Source organism: Eublepharis macularius, chromosome 9, assembly GCF_028583425.1.
Source record: "Eublepharis macularius isolate TG4126 chromosome 9, MPM_Emac_v1.0, whole genome shotgun sequence".
In the NCBI taxonomy this organism is placed as follows: Eukaryota; Metazoa; Chordata; class Lepidosauria; order Squamata; family Eublepharidae; genus Eublepharis; species Eublepharis macularius.
In genome coordinates this window covers 70,309,073-70,328,115 of record NC_072798.1, presented here as the reverse complement: position 1 = coordinate 70,328,115, position 19,043 = coordinate 70,309,073, and the positions used below count along the sequence as shown (strand labels likewise).

At 39.9% G+C, this 19,043-nt stretch overlaps 1 protein-coding gene across 1 annotated transcript in view; it reads right to left on the bottom strand.

The window, feature by feature from the left end:
• Positions 1–7,342: 7,342 nt before the first annotated feature.
• Positions 7,343–19,043, bottom strand: part of NELL2 (neural EGFL like 2) — a 202,482-nt gene continuing 190,781 nt past the window's right edge. The window contains exons 17-20 of the mRNA XM_054989185.1: positions 14,589–14,782; positions 12,914–13,090; positions 11,109–11,333; positions 7,343–7,984 (exon numbers count right to left, since the gene is read on the bottom strand). Coding sequence (XP_054845160.1) covers positions 7,934–7,984; positions 11,109–11,333; positions 12,914–13,090; positions 14,589–14,782 — 647 coding nt within the window. The 3' untranslated portion in view covers positions 7,343–7,933. The remainder of the gene's footprint in view (positions 7,985–11,108; positions 11,334–12,913; positions 13,091–14,588; positions 14,783–19,043) is intronic.

Below are 19,043 nucleotides of genomic sequence, written 5' to 3'. Positions count from 1 at the left end.
GTCATCACGCCGCCGCGGGCACCAGAACCTCTGGCGCTGGCCTTGATCAGGAATAACTGGATGAAAGAGTAGGCTTAAAAGAAGGCAACGTAGGATAACAACAGCTCCTGCATGATATACAAAGTAAGTTTTCACCGCATAAGAATATAAAAAGAACCCTGCTGCATCAGACCAGTGGTTCTCCTGGCCCTTTATCCTGTTTTGCACAGTGGCCAAGCAGTTTCCCCAGATGGCCAACAAACAAGGCATCAAAGCCAAGGCTTGAAGGACAGGCTTGATAGGATTCTTTAGAAACTCTGTAGTGACTGTTCATAATTTAGAGAGACATGCATATAAAGTGCACAGGGGATCTCTGCTGACTAGAGAGGAGGAACTCCAGGAGGGAAGAGCATTAAGGGAAGTTAGGACAATGCTTTGTTTGTCAATTCACTATTAAATTTACTTTTCCATTAACATGTGTCTAGAGATCAGGTTCCTGCTTCAGCTCTCTGCCAGCTCTGCCTTTTGCTGGTCAGCTGGATGAGGAAGCAAAATGCGGGGGAAATGGAGGTTACCATAGAGTTTGGGGTAGATGGTAGTGTGTTGCACGATGTGAGGACATCACTTCTGTGTCATTGTGTTGGCACAATACCAAAAAGGTATCTCCTCCCATGTGATCTCCTGCATGCATACACTGATATACAGGCAGGCAGGAAGAACCACTGAGTGGGCAGGATGGAGGTAAATGCCACATTTGCCCATTCCCAGTGATAGTGGCTGACACATCTTCATGTACTCCCACTGCAGTCCGCAATACACACCAGAGGGAGAGAAATACCAAGGCCAAACCAGACAAGACACAAGAGATCTCTTGGCATCTTTAATTTTATTTAAATTCAAACCACAATATTTTGCTGTTTAAAAAAAACACTCTCCTTTAGTAGAGATGGGCATGAAACAGGAAAAATTCAGAGTTCGTATTTCGTGGTTTGTTGCATTTCACGAAACACGAACTTTCATGAAATTGCCCCATTTCGCAAAACAATTTGTTAGGCTTCTGATTTGTCAGATCCCGGGCCCCTACAATGGTCCCCTTCATACCCAGAGATGCCAAACTCGAAGGGAGACTTCAGCAGGCTCTTCTCCAGCCTGCTCTGGAAGAGCTGTGACTGAGCCAAGGTCACCCAGCTGGCTTCAAGTGGAGGAGTGGGGAATCAAACCCAGTTTTCCAGATTAGAATCCCATGCTCTTAACCACTACACCAAACTGGCTCTCCAGTTTGGTTTTAAAATAGTCTGCCATCCTTCCCCTTATTTTAGCAGTAAACAGGGGCAGACTGGCCCTTATAGCCACTGGGACTTTTCCAGGTGGGCTTATGGCCTTCCCCTTTTGCCTGAGCCAGGCCAGTCTAGGGGACCTGTACAATGGCAGTGCCCAGCCTCACTTGGTGAGGAGTGATGCCACACTTGGTCTGGCTTTGCCACACTTGGTCTGGCTGTGGTTGTGTCTGGCCTGGCCTGGCACAAGTGGGGAGGCTGTCCTTGCAGGCTGCTTCTCCATCTCTCCTTTGGGAGGCAGGGCTTGCCCAGGGGTAGGCTCTTTTCCAGGACCATTTTCCTCCCATTCCACTCCTGGTGGTGAATGGGATCCATTAGGATCTCCCAGTTTATTTGTGCCCATTATCTGCTTTCTTGGATGGCCAAAAGCATGCTTAAAATTTGGCAGGCAGTTCCCTTGAAAGAGGCGAATGAGCCTTGAACAGTACATGACTTGGATGGGTGAAAAAAGGAACAGCTAGAATTGTATTTCCCTTTGAAGCCTGTAGAAAGGGGGGAAAGTACTGTAAAGAACAGGAATAATATATGCCATGAGGACATTAAAACATTAAAAAATGTAAAAGCAAAAAGGGAAATGAATTTTGAGTGTATCCCTAACATGCATGTGTGAACCAATCCTATGTTCTATTTCCTGTAAAAAAAAATGCACCAGTTTTGTTGTACCAAACTGCTTTCTCTATTTTGTGAGAGATCTCATGTAATATGCCAGACTATATTCCTGCTTCAATGATGCTGAGCAGTTTATTTTGGCCTTGGCCTGCAGTTTTCAGTATGACTCAGAAAGTCTTTATAAATGAAAGGACTTATGGAATTTTTATGATATTCATGATGCCATGCAATCCATCTAATGCATGAAAAGACATAAAAAAAGAATTACAGTTTAAAGTGGAATGCAAATGGTTCAATGATATTAGAAGGAGAAAAATGTTTCAGAACATGATCATTGTATATGGGCTACTCTTAATGGACACAGCATATGATAGATGGTTCTCATATGTAATAATTAAAAGTTTTATGCTGAAATTAATCATTAAAACGCTTAAGTAGAATGGGATGTATGCTGCTTTCAGTAGTATGGAAGTTTTATCCTTGTGTTTTACAGAATAAGAACGCAGCAGAAAAATATGCTCCAAAACAATATCAAAGCCCCCTTTTCCTTCAAGATCTCATGAGTTCAAACAGCCCAGTCCTGTCCAGAATTAGGTGTGCATAATCTAGGCTCAGAGCTACAGGAGTACATTGGGGGCAACACCCCCACCCATCTATGTTATATCCCACTTCTGAATCCCCAGCTTGCTTTCTTTTTGAAAAAGTACCCTGTGAGTCTCTAGCCCTTTCTGTTGTTATCAGGGGAAATGTACAAGAAGTATGGGAGAGAGGCAGCTGCAAAATGGATGGAGCTGACTCACTTAACCCAAATTTATTATCTTCTGCACTGTGCCATAATCTTTCTACCTTGGGTCCTTTGATCCTTTCTTGTTGGTTTTTGTTAATGTGGGCAGAAAGCAGGAGAGAAATGTATAGCATTCAAGTGGTGTCTTGAATACAGAATTTACCTCTGGAGGAGGTGGGTCCATGACAGGTGAAGCAGGAGCATAAAAATGAATGTTTAGCTTTATCAGCCTGGTACCTGGTTTTAATTATGAATTGCAAACCATCTTACTGTAACTTGAATTTGTACATGAATGTGAGCCTCTGAGCCTGTGGAGAATTCCTTTTACTCATCATTGAATAACTACTGTCAAGCTTCTGTCCTCACCTGCCCCCAATATCTGGGATTAGGACATAATGCTCAGAAAGAAGCATAATGCTCAGGAAGGTTTAAACTCCAGATTCCTCTCACTACAGAAAGGAAACACTTGACTGTGGAAAATCAAAGGACTGAGGAGGATAATGTCTAGGCAGAGTTAAATCTCACTGCTTCTCATTACAGAAAAATAAGGTTTGGGAGAGGATGTAAATAAATGTGGGCCAAGAATGATCAGTTCTCTGAATGTTGAGACTGCAAACACTCTGCACATGAGCAGTGAGCTTTCCCTTCACAACACGGAAAAATTACAGAAAAAAACTGATGAACTTCTACTCTAACCAAGCAACTTCCCAACAGAAAGTTATCCAATCATGTTAAACATTTCACTCAACAGCCCTGGATATGAAAACATTTTTTTCAAAATGCATGCCTTAAGTAAGTAGCCCAGCTCATCAATACCGTGTGAGAGATGCCATACGGTATGTAATCTAGTGGTGTATGGAAGTACAACTATTAACACGTTTATTAAATATGACAGCATCAGGCCCGTGACATCACAGGACCCCACTCACAGCATTATCAGTCCCCATCCAATGCGTTTTAAGGTTTAGGATCATAGGTACCTGTCAACCCTAGCTCCCCGCTGATTGTACTCAATCTGCATACCGTAGAAATTTCTGGATATGAGCCTGGCCTAAATTCATCGCCTGAATGGTTTAGACATGCCTGACTCTGCCCAGCCAATTAAAAAACAACCTTCCCTTTTATTTTCTTCTCAAAGTAGCACATTTGCCTTAGCAGCATTGTGCCTGCCAGTGAATGGAAAAGCCAAAATCATGAGAGTCAGACCCGAGACTGTCTTCAGCATGACCTGTGGAGAATCAAAGTGGATGGCGCTTTAAGTAGCATATTTTCAGTCAGTACTGAATCACCTCCTTTGAAATGGAACTCCGTGTCTCAGTCTAGACATTTACTAGGCTGTCGAGAGAGTTCCTGTGCTATGGAAGAGCAGGGCACAGTTCTTACATCTGCACCACATAGATACCATCATGCATGACAGACAGATCCTCAGGAGTGTGAATTCCAGGCACCATATATCTCAGCTTTGTTTCCCTTAGTACAAGAAGCAATCTTCTTTGCCTTTGTGTTTGTAAATTGCCCATCATGCTAGAACTTCTAGCACAGTTCTCTACTTTGAAATCTTACTATGTTAATTATTGCTTCATTTAAATAACGAACATAATTCAGACCTACTCCAAATGCTGCTATTTTTTTGCCTCTTTCACATACAACACACCGCAGTGGATCTTCTTGCAAGCCTAGGGCGGTTACTCTCCAAAGGTAAGCAATTCTCTTTGGGATTCATTGAAATCTAGTGCTGGGGAATAAAGAACTCAGCAATGGAAGATTGCCCAGCTTCCTTCAAAACATCTCTCTGATGATGACATGACTCAAATACCCGAAGGGATGCTTTTGTTTAGATCAAATAAATATTTCATTCTGTATGAGGCCTTCAGCCTCATATTCTCTGGGATCAAGGGCAGCTGTGCTCATTTCAGCGGATTCTGTGTTAAGCATGGGATCACATGAGCTATGGAGTCAAGGGACTGCCTCTGAACCGTACTGGATTTTTTAAAAAAAGCTTCCATATAATTAAAACCTTGAGCATTGATAGCCTAAATTTTTTTCCTGATCTATTAAGTTCAGAGCTTTAAACCAAGCAACATATGCAAGCTGTAGATTTATTGACTCAGATTCTGTTCCTTCCCCTCATTTTTTCAAAAGCGCAATTCAAATCCTATTTAGGAACGATCCAAGAGTTAGCTGTCATTATTGCTCCTAAGTCAGTGGGATGTTAATTCTATTAGAATCTATAACTTTGTATGGCTCTTCTCCCTCACAGCCAGAATGAGCCTGTATATTACCTTACACTGGGAACTAAACACTGTCAATAATAAAACTGCAACATTATTAGAAACAGAGCTGGAAGGGACTCCAAGGGTTATCTAGTCCAGCCCCCTGCACAGTGCAGGAAATTCACAGCTACCCCCATCCCTCCCTCAGTGACCCCTACTCTATGCCTAGAGGAAGGCAAAAAACTTCCAGGATCCCTGGCCAATCTGACCTGGAGGAAATTCCTTCCTGACCCCAAAGTGGCAATCGGCATTACCTGGGAATATAAGAAAGGGCCACAAGAGCCAAGCACCAGCTCATCCCTCTCTTAATCTGTGTACATTCATAGTAAGTCAGAGACTCATCATAGTTGTCAGATGACCATGTAGCCTCTTCTTAAATAATCTCCAAAGAAGGAGAGCCCACCATCTCCTAAGGAAGTCTGTTTCACTGAGGAATCACTCTTGCCAGAAGTTCTTCTTAATGTTTAGCTGAAAACTCCTTTGCTTTAATTTTAACCCATTTGTTGCAACCCATTTGTTGCAACCCACTGGGGCAACAGAAAACAACTCTGCTCCGTCCTCTATGTCAGCCCTTCAAATACCTCTCAGACGCCTCCTCTCCAGGTTAAACATACTCAGCTCTTTCCACCTTTCCTCATAAGACTTGGTCTCTAGACCCCTCACCACCTTTGTTGCCCTCCTTTGGACACATTCCAGCTTGTTCACATCCTTCTTAAACAGTGGTGCCCAAAACTGTACACTGTACTCCAAATGAGATCTAACCAGAGCAGAGAAAAGCGATAGCAGCCTAAAATCGCATTTGCCTTTTTAGCTACTTCATCACACTGCTGATTCATGTTTGGTGTATGATCTACTAATACCCTAGATCCTTTTCACCATACTACTGCCAAGACAAGTCTCCCCCTTCCTATAAGTGTGCCTTTGATTTTTCCTGCCTAAATGCAAAACTTTACATTTATCTCTGTTAAAATTAATTTTGTTAATTTTAGGCCAGTTTTCCAGTCTGTCAAAATCACCTTGAATCTTGCTTCTGTCTTGTACCGTGTTTGCAATCCCGACCAATTGAGCTTCATCTGCAAATGTAATGAGGATCCCCTCTATTTCTTCATCCAGATCCTTTATAGAGATGTTGAACAACACAGGGGCCAAAACAAATCCCTGAGGCACTCCACTTGCCACTCCTCTCCAAGAAGATGAGGATCATTTACAAGCACTTAAACAGTATCTTAAGCACTTAAAAAGTATTCTTTAACAGTCGAATTAGTCACTTGCATATCACTCAAAACTATCACTGAAGGCAATGGTCATGATTATATCTAAAGACAAAGTGTCTATGAAGGAATTTTTTAATCAAAAAGCTTCATAGCGTAAAATGTTACATTATTCCTTCTTGAACAATTGATGTGTTTATCTTAGTTTCCGTATGGGACGGGGGCTAAATATAGGTAGCTGAAATAAGCACATAGGGTTGAATCCAGTCCGATTTTTTCCACCACTCAGTCTTCCTTCCCATTACTTCAGCCCCCATTCTACACGGCCTTTTCACATGCAGATCCCAAAGTTCTCAGCACAGCCTGTTTGGGTGGCCAAAGGGGACCCCTCCTTCCTTTTTCACTAGCAGAAAAGTTTGATCCAACTCATTTTCTTCTCATTTACTCCCGCCTCTGCTTCCTTGTTGCTGTCTTGAACTCTGCAAAGTACCACACACCATATAAAACAATTACTTGCTAGCCTGACGTGTGTGCTCCAGTTATCAATGTTTTCCAGCAGCAGCTTCTCACCTTCAAGCCATTGTCCAAGCACTGTGGCTTCATAGGAACCTGTCATATCAACAGAAGTCCATAAAAGTTGACTCACAGAAAGCTTTTGATTTTGCTAGTTTCTTACTCCTTTCTTAAGTGACCATTTTCAAAAAGTCACAAGAAATCTTCTGGGAAGAGAATCAACAAGATGAATCCTTTTAGAGCTTGCTCTTTTTTAAAAAAATGCAGATCAGGAGGAGGGGAGAGGGAAACAGTTCAGAAACTTATTGTAGAGGCATGCAGATGATATCTTGATCTGGTCCGCCAAGTACTGCTTCAACACAAACTCCACTCCACAAGGCCCACTGATACCAGCAAAGAGATGCACAACAACGCTGTGTTTTTGTATTCCATATCTTATAAACGTGCTGTGGGAAGATTTAACACACAATAGTATTCTTAAAGGAAAAGAATCCAAGCATGAATGTATCCTATAATCCACAAGACTGATGGATCGTCACAAATGTAGGGTAAGAGAAATATTTATTTAAATTTTGCACAAGAACGAGCTTATACTGAACAAATTCAATCAAGAAATAAGTGCAGTCAAACGAGGAAATATAGATTACTTTTCCCATCAGAAAACATTAAGTAGTCATGCCTGTGCATTATTTTTTTACAATAACTTCCATCAGTTTTTCAGAGCTGTACACATGGTGCTGCAATGTTCTGCATTTCCTGCATTATCTTCCTTTCTTTTCAGATTTCTAGCAAATTTGCAGTGAGCAATCAAACTAATTTGTGTAGGTTCAGTTACGGTTAGGTCTACCCCCCCCCCCCCCCCGTGGTCATGGATGAGGTGTGTTTTCAAAGCTCCAGGAACCATCTCTTTGCTTGACATCTTTAGGCACATGTCAATTTTCTCAAGCTGGCTATCTTACATAATAGTGTCAAACACAAAATGAACCAGAAGCTGAACCTCATATCCAAACAAAAGAGTTTACACATTTGAATTTGTTCCTACCCAGCTTTACATCTTTCACTCAGGCTGAAACTGACAGATCATCCACCTTATAGCCTTTTTGCATTTTAATTGGACAAAACTGATCTTGCTTCAGTTTTGGTTTTATACAATTTTTGGTCTACAAGTCTTTTTGCAAAGTTAAAATTCTTAAACCAGAAACTGCCTGTGATGTGCAGTCATGAGCTTCACAGTTCCTGGAGGCACTGTGGATCCACTGAACAACAAACATGTCCATTCTGTAAAGAAAAAAGGGAAAAAATCACATTACTCCATATGGTTTTGTTTCAAATAGGTGTAAGCATTGTCTGCCCGGAGAAATATGGATTACCAGGACAAATGAATGCACAGGTACTTGCTGTTAATCAGTTCTATATTAAATTCTGTCCAATGTTCCAGTTAAAATTAACATAGTAATTTCTCTTCATTTCCTAATAAATATCCACATAAAAAGAGAACACTTGGCTTTAAAGGAACAGGCTGAAAGGACAGACTTAATTTCAGTAGGCTTTCATTATCATCATCAAGAAAGAACTGAACTTAAAAAAAATAGCTACACGGCTATACTTGCCATAGGTGAGCAGACTTGAAGCTGCTTACAAACCTTCTGTAAACAGCGTCGAGCCTGTAAGCTCAATTTTCTGTAATCAAAGTGGGGAAGTAACTTTCGTAACATTCCTCAACCCAGTTTAGTCAGAATATTGACACACGAAATATAGAAGGCTAGACACTTAGCTTGATCTTGATTAAACGCAAATACTAATATTTTGCATTGTCTTAAATCCACATGGTTTCATTTAAAAGAGCTGTAAAATAGGCAATGCATTCAGAATAAGTCCTGACCTGGATAGTCCAGGCAAGCCCAATGTTGCCAGATCTCAGACGCTAAGCACAGTCTACTGTGGTTAACAATTGTATGGGAGAGCGCCAAAGAAAACAAGGGTTGCCAAGACAGGCAATGGCAAACCACTTCGGTTAGTTTTTTCCCTAGAAAACCCCAGCAAGAGTCGCTATGTCAGCTATAACATGATGGCATTTCTACCACCATTATTCAGATTAAATAAGGTTCAATCTATGAATCTAGGTTTAAATTTGCAGGGATGATATGACTGTTATTTTTACTTAACATTTCTCCTGATTACATGTTTTGATCTAAAAAAAAGTTCCGTCAGCATACTTGGGTTTAGCTGGTTTTGGAACCCCATACTCTAACCTATTGGTTTCTGAAACAGACACATATGTACTCTGAATATTAACAATTACTATAGAGATTTGTTTGAATTAAAATATTGAACGGATGATGGTAAAATCGTTCTTCTATTTCCCAGCCTTGTTCTTTTATTGTTCAGAAAATTACAAGTCAATAAGATACAGAAACAAATTTGACAAAAATTGAGTTTTTAAATGAATATATACACTTGAATTGATTTTGTTACATCCCAATCCTAATCATATTTATTTGGGTCTATATCTTATTATTTCCTGTTGAACTTGGGGAGGAAGTCTATGTGACTTGACATGTACTGCAGTAAAAATAGCAGCCCCACTTCCCATTTTGCTCTCGAATGTTTAAGCACTCTTTCCTTCCAGTGTGATTTCACTGAATCATACAAAACACAAAAGCTTGCATTGTATGAACACATGCATGAAAAGGTCCCATTGAATCAATGGGATTTACTCTGAAGGAAATATGCCTATAATTGTTCTCCATTTGTGCTTACACAAGAAAAATCAGCAATGGCAGTTCAGTGCTGATATGGACATTACAACCATATAAGTTGGCTGAGCATTTAGTTTAACAACTTTTTTAACTTGTTTGACCTTGCATGAAATAACCAGGGCAGCAATCCCAGTGTTTTCTTTGCCACTTGCTCTTTCAAATGATTTTGCAGTTAAGGTAGCTTTAGATTTTCTGAATTCTTAAAGGCTTTTGTGTAAATCTATTCTTCTGTAGATTGCAGCTTTGGCCATCCATGTGATGCACTCTAGGAAGGCAATGGGACGAAGCATACAGATGAGACACTCTGGATATCTAACCATGCTGCACTAGATACATCATCATGACTGGTCTAATTTGAATGAACTTTTCAAATAGTTTTAAAATAAAAAATAAGCTGTTTGCAGGATTATTGTGGACTACTATTGTGATTTTGAGAACAAATGCAAACGTAACTCCACTTCAAGAAATGAAGTATTATGCTGTGATTATTTAGAGTGAATTCACACATGCAGCCTGACTTTACTCTCCTTACAACCAGCCCTGAATCTAGGCTTATATGGAGGAACATTAGTGTGATACATAGATGTACCCTTTGGTGGCTAACAGTAACCTCAGCAATCGTGGCGGCACGCTGCCTCAACAATCAGAGGAATCTTTGCCTATACAATACAGCATCTGAGACTTTTATCTTCACCTAGTTAAGCTAAAACCATGGCATCTTGTACTAGAAAATTTAGACTGCAATTCTATGCACACTGACAAGGGAAGGGAGTAAGCCCCACTGAAAACCAAAGGAGATTTCCAAATAAACCACCTTAAAGCTTTTGGGACTGTTGGAAGGAGAAGGCTCCAAGTCTGATTCTGCAGCCTTTAATTCATATTTATTAGGTATGTGTGCAGGTGTGTTTATAGGCAAGGATTACAGTTTTTGACTTTATCAGGAATACAAAATGCAGTTTACCACATATGTATATTTATCAATGGGAACAATTTCTTCCAATACCTCCCCTTTTTTAGATCTGTAGGATTCATATAAGCTTTTAGCCATCTATCATTCTTTTTGAGATAAATGTTTCTTCTTGACCCTGAGGAATACTAAAGACCCAAATTACCATGTGGATTCTATTTCCTTCTCTTTAATGCAGGAAAGAAATGCCTGAATTTCCATTTCTGCCACTCCTGAACATAAAAACATTTGATCATCACAAAGCTCCAAGATTGTTTTTGCTTCTTTTGATGGATCTTGAGGGGGCGGGGGTGGTTAGTGGTAGAAGGTTATAGCTTACATCGTGGAAGATCATTTGATATGTTTAAGTATCTTCAAAATGGCACAGGCCTGATAACTGCAAGATCAGCCATCACAGCTGAGACAAAATATTTCTATAAAAAGAATAAGTTTGTTAATTTTTTTCAAGGTCAGATAGAGCATGGCCTGTAATATTCTGTCCTACTGATACATCTAAACCATGACCCAGGTTCTTGACTGCTCCTTTTGCCAAGCAGAGAAGACTGATGTTAACAAAGCTGGAAGTTTTATGTTGCAAGTGTAGAAAAAGATATCCCCATAACTGGACGAAACACATTAATATTTATATAAACCATAAAGCCAGCAGTGAAAGGGCTTGAACTTTATTCTCCTCTACCTTGCACTGGCAGAGGGTGCATTCTGTGCCGTGCTTAATCCAAGATGATCCAGTGAAGCGAACCACATTAGTTTCATCCAGACAAGTCTTGGTGATATCATTCCTAATGGTATCTGCTTGACAGGGGTCAGTGACACAACGGGGGCAACATTCGTTCTCAGGAAGTACACTGAATTCACACTCTGTCTCTGGACAAGGCAAGGGCCAACAGTCTACTTCTCCTTGCTGTTAAAAAAACATATACACACACCAAAGAGCATCAATACTATGTTATCAGTTGTCAATCTTTATTTTTCAAAAAAAATATGATATTACTAGTACAACCATAGCTTTTTCTTGAAAACGAATAGGTTGCTATACAGGGCCTATGACTTCTTGAAGCTGGACCTATGTACTAAGGACAATCTTATTTTATGCCATGCTCAGACTGATTTTAGAATTTGTTCTTTGCCAACAAACACAAAAAATAATAATCTTGTAGTCTCAACACAAAAATTATAAACAGAAATTTCATATTCAAGATTTGTGCAAAGTGCTAAAGGCTGTAATTGTAAGGACACTTTACTGGGAGTAAGCACCACTGAACAACTTACTTCCAAGTAGACTTTCTCAGGATTGCTCCCAAAGGCAATTAACGAATGCTAAGCAATTTAATGGTACTTATGCACTGAACAGTGTGTGGTCTCATAGACTTCAGTGGGCCTTAAATGTGCCTGCTTTCTCTGAACTGCATATTAGATTTGTAAATTTTCTTTTTATAACATGACTGAGAATTTTTATTTTGAATGCGTTTTTGCAGTGTGCACAATTTTTCAATTATTTCAAATATACTCTTTCAGCTATGGTGGGTAAAAAATACAGGATTTCTCTACTTTCACAAACTTCACCTGCTGGTTCAACCAAATATTTTTTTATGAATAATACTTTTTTAAAAAAATTGTTATTATATGTGAAGAGGCTACAGGTAATAAATCTGTGGTCTATGATCATCTGAGTCATGATTTTTTTTAATTACATAAAATGATGCAAAAATATCTGAAAGAATAAAAATACAATTGTAGTAGTTGTAAATAGAGATGAGCACGAACAGCAATACGAACTAAAAAACCCCCCACAAACAGCCCAATCAGCTGTTCGTGAACAAGCAGTTCGTGAGGCCCCTGAACTCTGTCTGAACTCCTGCTGTTGCCCTGGAAACCCCAATCTAAGCCCAATTTAGCTTGATAGGCAGGTCTTCCTTTCAAGTGTGGAGCTCCAAATTTGTTACAAGGAAACAAAGAGCAGAGGGGAGGGGGGCTCCCAGCTTTAGTTTTGCAGACAATGAGGGAGAGACAGTTGCTGTTGGCATTTTGAGAGAGAGACAGGGAGAGTGCATTGGAGCTTGAATTTTCTTTGTGTGTAGTGGGATAGGGATCTACCTCTTCAAGTTCCAGGGCTGCTGCCAGGCTCTGGGCCAAGCTATTATTTATTACTGGTACCTTTCCTGCTGCCTGCTCAGGTAAGGTTTCTGGGAGTGGTGCGGTAGGGATCTACTCCTTCAGGTTCCAGGGCTGCTGCCAGGCTCTGGGGCCAAGCTATTATTTATTATTGGTACATTTCCTGCTGTCTGCTCAGGTAGGGTTTCTGGGAGTGGTGTGGTAGGGATCTTGATGGCTGGAGGAGAGCCTGCTGGCCCCCACAAACAACGAACATGTTTGTGAACAGGTCACGTTCGTCAATGTTCGGGGTTTTTCCCTGTTCGTGCCCATGTCTAGTTGTAAATGATCAGAACAATTAAATTTGCATACTGCAATAGCATCACTTACCAAACATCGACATTGTTGACAATTTTGAACCCAAGTGTCTCCACTATTGTACAAAACCTCCCCATTTTGATGCAGACATTGACTACTGAGTCTTGGATCACATTCAGGACAGCAGAATAGATCAACAGTAGGATTTTCACAATCGCAGACCATCCGCCGACACATTACATAGCCACTCTACCATTGCAATACAAAGCAGCAAACAAAAATTAAGTTGTATGCTTCCATTGGAAAAATTGGAAAGTGAATAGGAAAGATTTTATTTAATATTTTGCAAATTAAAAGTAATTTAAAATGATCTGAAAGGATTTGGTATATGTGTGTGTTTTTGCATTTAGTGCATGACAGACAATATAACTGGTTTTAACTAAAGAAAGCCTTTGAAGATAAAAACACAATTGAAACAAGAATGTTAACAAAGATGTTCAGAGGTAGTTTCTTGGCTACAAATATAATTTGTCTGCCTTCTAAACATTAATTACATGTCTTTAAGATTTTTGACTAAATGATCACCTACATTCAGAGTTCTGGTACGAGTCATATAACTGCGACTGTGGTGTAAAAATTACCACTTCTTCTGTTGTCTAGTATAGGTTTGTGTTTGAGTATTGTCGATAACTTTCAGAACACAATCCTTTAAAATTACATAAATGTAGTACTGAGTGATAACACACTACTAGGGAAAAGACCCGGTATAAACAAACAAACTGGAGAAACTTTGGACATAATCCACTATGAGTATCTCTGGAACCTCACTGAAATGAATACAGAATACAAAGGAATGCTGGCATCCATTTCAGTGGAACTAGTACAAGTGGTTTCTTGTGGATCGACGCTCTTCATATCAGTGAGCAAAATTGTTCAACTTCCCGTTTTATAACGACTTATTTTATGGAGAGAATTGTGTGTGCATGGAACAGGTCTGGATGCCCTCAACATTGTCTCCTCCATTGATGAAAATTGAGAAGGCTTACAGTGCTAATCAAGATGTCTATATATGTCTTCCAGAACACATACAGGACTATGGATTGGGGGGCCTAGTCTTTGATGGATCTATATACAATCAACAACCTCCTTTCTTCAATTTGTCTAAAAGTGTTGAAGCACATGCCAAGCATAGTGGGGTGGATCACCCCATCCTCAAAGTAGCCTTTGTTCAGTCTAAGGAGACTTTTTCCTGCTTAAGTGGCTCATCTTCCAAAGGGAGAGAGTCACTTTATTTAGAGGAAGGCTCCTCAGACTGGAAGAAGGCTTCAGACCTGAGCCAAAATGAAAGGTGAGGTATATATATTTTAATAAATGAATAAATAAACTTTGCTTAATGGAATGGTAGAAGGCATCCCACTAAAAAGGATAATGTTTTTCTGCTGCAAAAATGCTACAGAAAAACTGTGTGTGCAAGCACAACCTTGGAATAGTGATAAAAATTATTTGCAAACAACAACATACAAACTGTAATAGTCTTTCTACCAAAGTAAGCTGTAGGCTGGGTTGCCATAAGTCAGCTATGACTTGAGGACATTCTCCACCACCACAAGCTATAGGCTACAAAAATTAAGCATGTCCACTAGGTGCAATAATGACTCTATCATGCTTGCAACTTTCTTCAGCCACTCCCCCCTTTTACTCTACCTAGCAATCTTTCCTACCCCTTGATATAATTTCTCAGACTCACCTGGCAAGAGCAAACTGAGCACCGATCATTTTCTAAAACCCAAATCTGTCCATTGTGTTTGATTTTGCCTTCATGGATGCAGTCTCCTGTGCAGTTCTTCCCATGGGGACACCGGCAGTCATAACCACCATCCAAGTTAAAGCAAATTGTGTCATTGGCGCAGCTGTGTCTCCCAGTTGAACATTCATCAATGTCTATAAGAAGAGGTCATGAGATGCTTTTAGACTACATTCAGTCGCAAGGATTGGCCTTGGCTACAGGCAACATAAATAATCCCTGAAGGCCTTTTTGTTTCATGCTAATTTGCATCTAACATAAACAAACCACACAGAGATTAGTAGAAGTTCTACTGAAATAACAGTCTACAACCCATCCAGCCTTATTTTAAACAAAGAAAGCTCTTATTCCAATGTGAATTTCCAGGGATTATTTTAAAATCAAGAGTAACTATGCACTGGCAAGAGAGCCTGATACTGTTTTTGTACAACTAATACCTCAGTGTCAAGGAGGTATTACTGGCAAGAAAGGCAAAACCAAACCATTGTGCTGTATTTATATAGAAACAATTATTCTATTATAAGTGAATACAAGAAGGAAAACAATGACATTTTCTTCCAAAATCCTTCTGAGTTCATGCATACGCTTGCTAAAAATGAAAAAAAAAAGTCTGTAAGTATATTGGGTAGCCAGTGGAAGAAGCTATTAGATTTGTCCAGATTGCTGAATGGCTATAAGGCAAGTAAGACAAATGGCTCCTCCAGCAATGCTATAATTTCGAAATATAAAAATATACGTAGCCTTCTAAACAGTAGCTTTCTTGGCTTAATGAAAGATTTTACTGCAGCCAAACCATGGTGACAATATTTGACTGGACGTTTGACCAACAAGCCAACTAAGTTTGCCAACAACCTGGAGAAAAAATGTCCTGTCCCCTTAACAGAGGCTCTGTGGGATGTTATTTACAGGCTGATGTTATTTACTTCCATGCCATGAAAATCTTCAGATGCCCATTCCATCACATTCAACCTCTATTTCAAATCACTTTTATTTTGAAGGGAACCCTCCCTCCAATAATCATATTAAGACAATACATGAATACAGATTTTTAATGTCAGAAGATTAATACTGTCATCCCAAGCAGAATTACACCATTCTAAGCCCACTGACTTCTAGGACGGGACTGGAAAATACCACTAGTATGAATTATAGTTGCTAACAAATATGCTGCAGTAGCTGTCCTTTGGCCTATCCATGATTCATAGTTCTCATATGTTCTCTTGTATGTTATTTTCAGAAGTCCTGTATATATGCCATGCTTAGATATGACCAATGCACGTAGAAAAAAAGCACGTGTGCTGCTTTTTTTTAAAAAAGAAAAAAGCAGGTGTGAGCTGGCCCCACCTCCCATTCATCACCATGTGTGCTGGTCTAGCACCCTTATATGCATATATTATTATTTGCTGCAAGTGGGCACAGCATCTACACGCCTACAAGCTATATATCTCTGTGACTAGAAACAATTACGAATGAACTTTTGAATCTCCTCCCCACAGAAGATAGCTTGACTGATTGTCTAGCAAGTTTATGTATACATTTAAGACATTCCTTATTAGGAAGGCATTTGTATTATATAAGTTAAGTTTATTTTTGTTTTTCATCTGGGGCTGCTTTATTTAGAATTTTATAAATGACACATTTCACTATTGTTTTAAATTGTTATGTTTCCTTCTAATTAAGTTGCTACCAGAGAATCTGTGCTAACAACTGGACAATAGGATGTAGTAAGATCGTGGCTTAGGGCCCACAGAAAGGTTTGGGAGCATCTGAGGGTGTAGCATGGGCATAGCTAAGCTTGTGACACCTGATTAGTTGTTTGGGTGGGATCCCTATGTATGACAAACAAATACGTTTTATTATAAAATGGCTCAGGAGACAAACCTTTCTTTTTTAGTATGTTAAGTACCAACCTAGCATTTATACTATATACATGTAAACACTTGGCAACTTGAATAAGAAAACAAATATCTTGAGATGGTAAACATGTCAGTCTGGAAATTTGTATTTTTTATTTCAATGTACAAGTCATGAATGACTGAAAATGCAAGGAAATAAAGACAAGATTTACACAAATGAAATACCTCTGCATTATTTCACAGCATCAGATTAAGTTATCTGCAAAGTATTATGTAACAAGTCATCTATCCCTAAAAGAACTTATTCCAGCACTTTGATTTTGGACTTGCAGCAAAACCACCATAAAGAGTGAATTATGCTACTGACATTTTGTTTACAGCTGGAAATACCATAAAATACCAAGAATGCAGGGACCAAACAGAGCGTCAATTATTGCTGAATACAGCAAAAAAAGATGACAGGAACGGGGGAGGGAATGGGGAGTCAAGGCTCCAAATTACCATCAACCCCAGACTCAGGTGATATGTCACTATTATCACTCCCATGTCATTTTTAAAAGACACATAATACAAATACATTGCTGCTTCTGCTACCTCACACAGTGTGGTGCTTTCATAGCTCTGAATGTGATAAATGGAGATGTGCAAACCGAAAAAATGTATTGGACTGGATAAACCTTACAGAATGTAGCCTCAGAACACAATTAAGAAATGGACTTGTGTTACTTTTGGACCTATCAGTTTGCAATAGCTTTGATTCCTACCTCCTCTTCTATTTTAACAGCCAGTTTCTATGCTCTTGCAAGGGCTGTTTCCTCATTAATAAAAGTGTAGTTAGTTAATGCCAGTTAGAAAGTTGTACAGGAAAATGCTTACAAACAGCTTGAATGTTGTGTATGATTCCAACGCACCTGGGAATAACTACCCATCTGCTCCTAATATAAAAATTTAATTAGGAAAGAAATCACAGAAATCTGCATCCCCAGCTCTTCTTTCCTTTTGGGTTCACTCTATAAATCTAATTCTCAACATGTTCCCATCTGTGGATACTTAAATCTAGAGACTGGAGTCATGAACATATAAGACAGATCTTACAAAAGCCCCAAATTTGCAGAAAAATCTGAAATGTAAAAAAAAAAAAATCCTACAAAAATAGCAGAATCAGCAGCTGTAGCTTTAAGAAACAAATGGCCTCAGTGACTGTTGCTAGGCAAACACAACAGTATGGCCAGCTTTCCAGCTTTGGTTTCTGACAGTAAAAGGCAGGAAAAGGGCCCTTTCCAGGGCTGTTTTGGCCTTTGATCGAGGGCACATCAGGGCCAGGCAACATGAGTCAGCAGTGTGATGCAGCAGCTAAAAAGGTTAATACGATTTTTAGGTTGCCTTAACTGGAGTATAGTGTCCCGATCACATGAAATGAAGGTATCACTTTACTCTGCTTTGGTTATACCTCATTTGGAGTAGTGTTCAGTTCAATTAAGAGGGCTACACACATGCTAAGGGGTTCTGGTGATCAAGTCTTATAAGGAAAGGTTGAAGGAGTTGGGTATGATAAGTGTTGAGAGGAGATGACTGAGAGGTGATATGATAGCCAACTTAAAATCATATAGAGGATGGAGTGGAGTTGGTTTCTATTGCTCCAGAAGGGCGGACCAGAACCAACAAGTTAACATTAAACCAGAAGAGTTTTCAGCTATACATTAGGAAGAACTTCCTGATGGTTAGAGCAATTTCTCAGAGTAAGAGGCTTCCCTGGCAGGTGGTGGGGCTTTCCTTCTTTGGAGGTTTTTAAGCAGAGGCTAGATGGCCAGCTGTCAGGAAAGCTGATTCTATGGCTTAGGATGAACTAAGGAAGACTGTGAGAGGGATGGCAAGATGGGATGAGCCGGCGCTCAGCTCTTGTGGCCCTTTCTTATGTGGCCAGGATAAGGCTGATAACCACTTTGGGGTCAGGTAGGAATTTTCCTCCAGGCCAGATTGGCTGGGGATCCTGGAGGTTTTTTGCCTTCCTCTGGGCATTGGGCAGGGGTCACTGGGGGACTGGAGGAGGGTAACTGAATTTCCTGCATTGTGCAGGGGGGTGGACTAGATTACCTTTGAGGTCACTTCTAACTCTATGAATCTATTAAGCCACCAATAGACTTGCTGCAATCTAGCGTTCATAACTCATTCAGGGCTGTGCAGCTATGGCACAAAAGCCAATGCAGTAATGTAGTCAGAGTTTCAGACTAGGATATGGAGACTCAGGTTCAAATCCACTTTCTGCCATGGAAGCTCACTAGGTGACGTTGGGCTGCTTTCACATTCTCAGCCTAACCTACCTCACAGGATTGCTGTGAGGATAAATGAAGGAGAGGAGAATGATGTAATCTGCTTTGAGTTCCCATTGTGAAGAAAGGCAAGGTATAAACAAACAAACAAAAACAAACAATTTAGATGAAGGGAGGTAGATAAAGATGGGTGGGTGGGAAGGAAGTATGGAAAGGCAAGGAAAGAACCCCCTGCAAGTCCTTGTGTGTTCCCCACTGTGCAACTGGGCTTG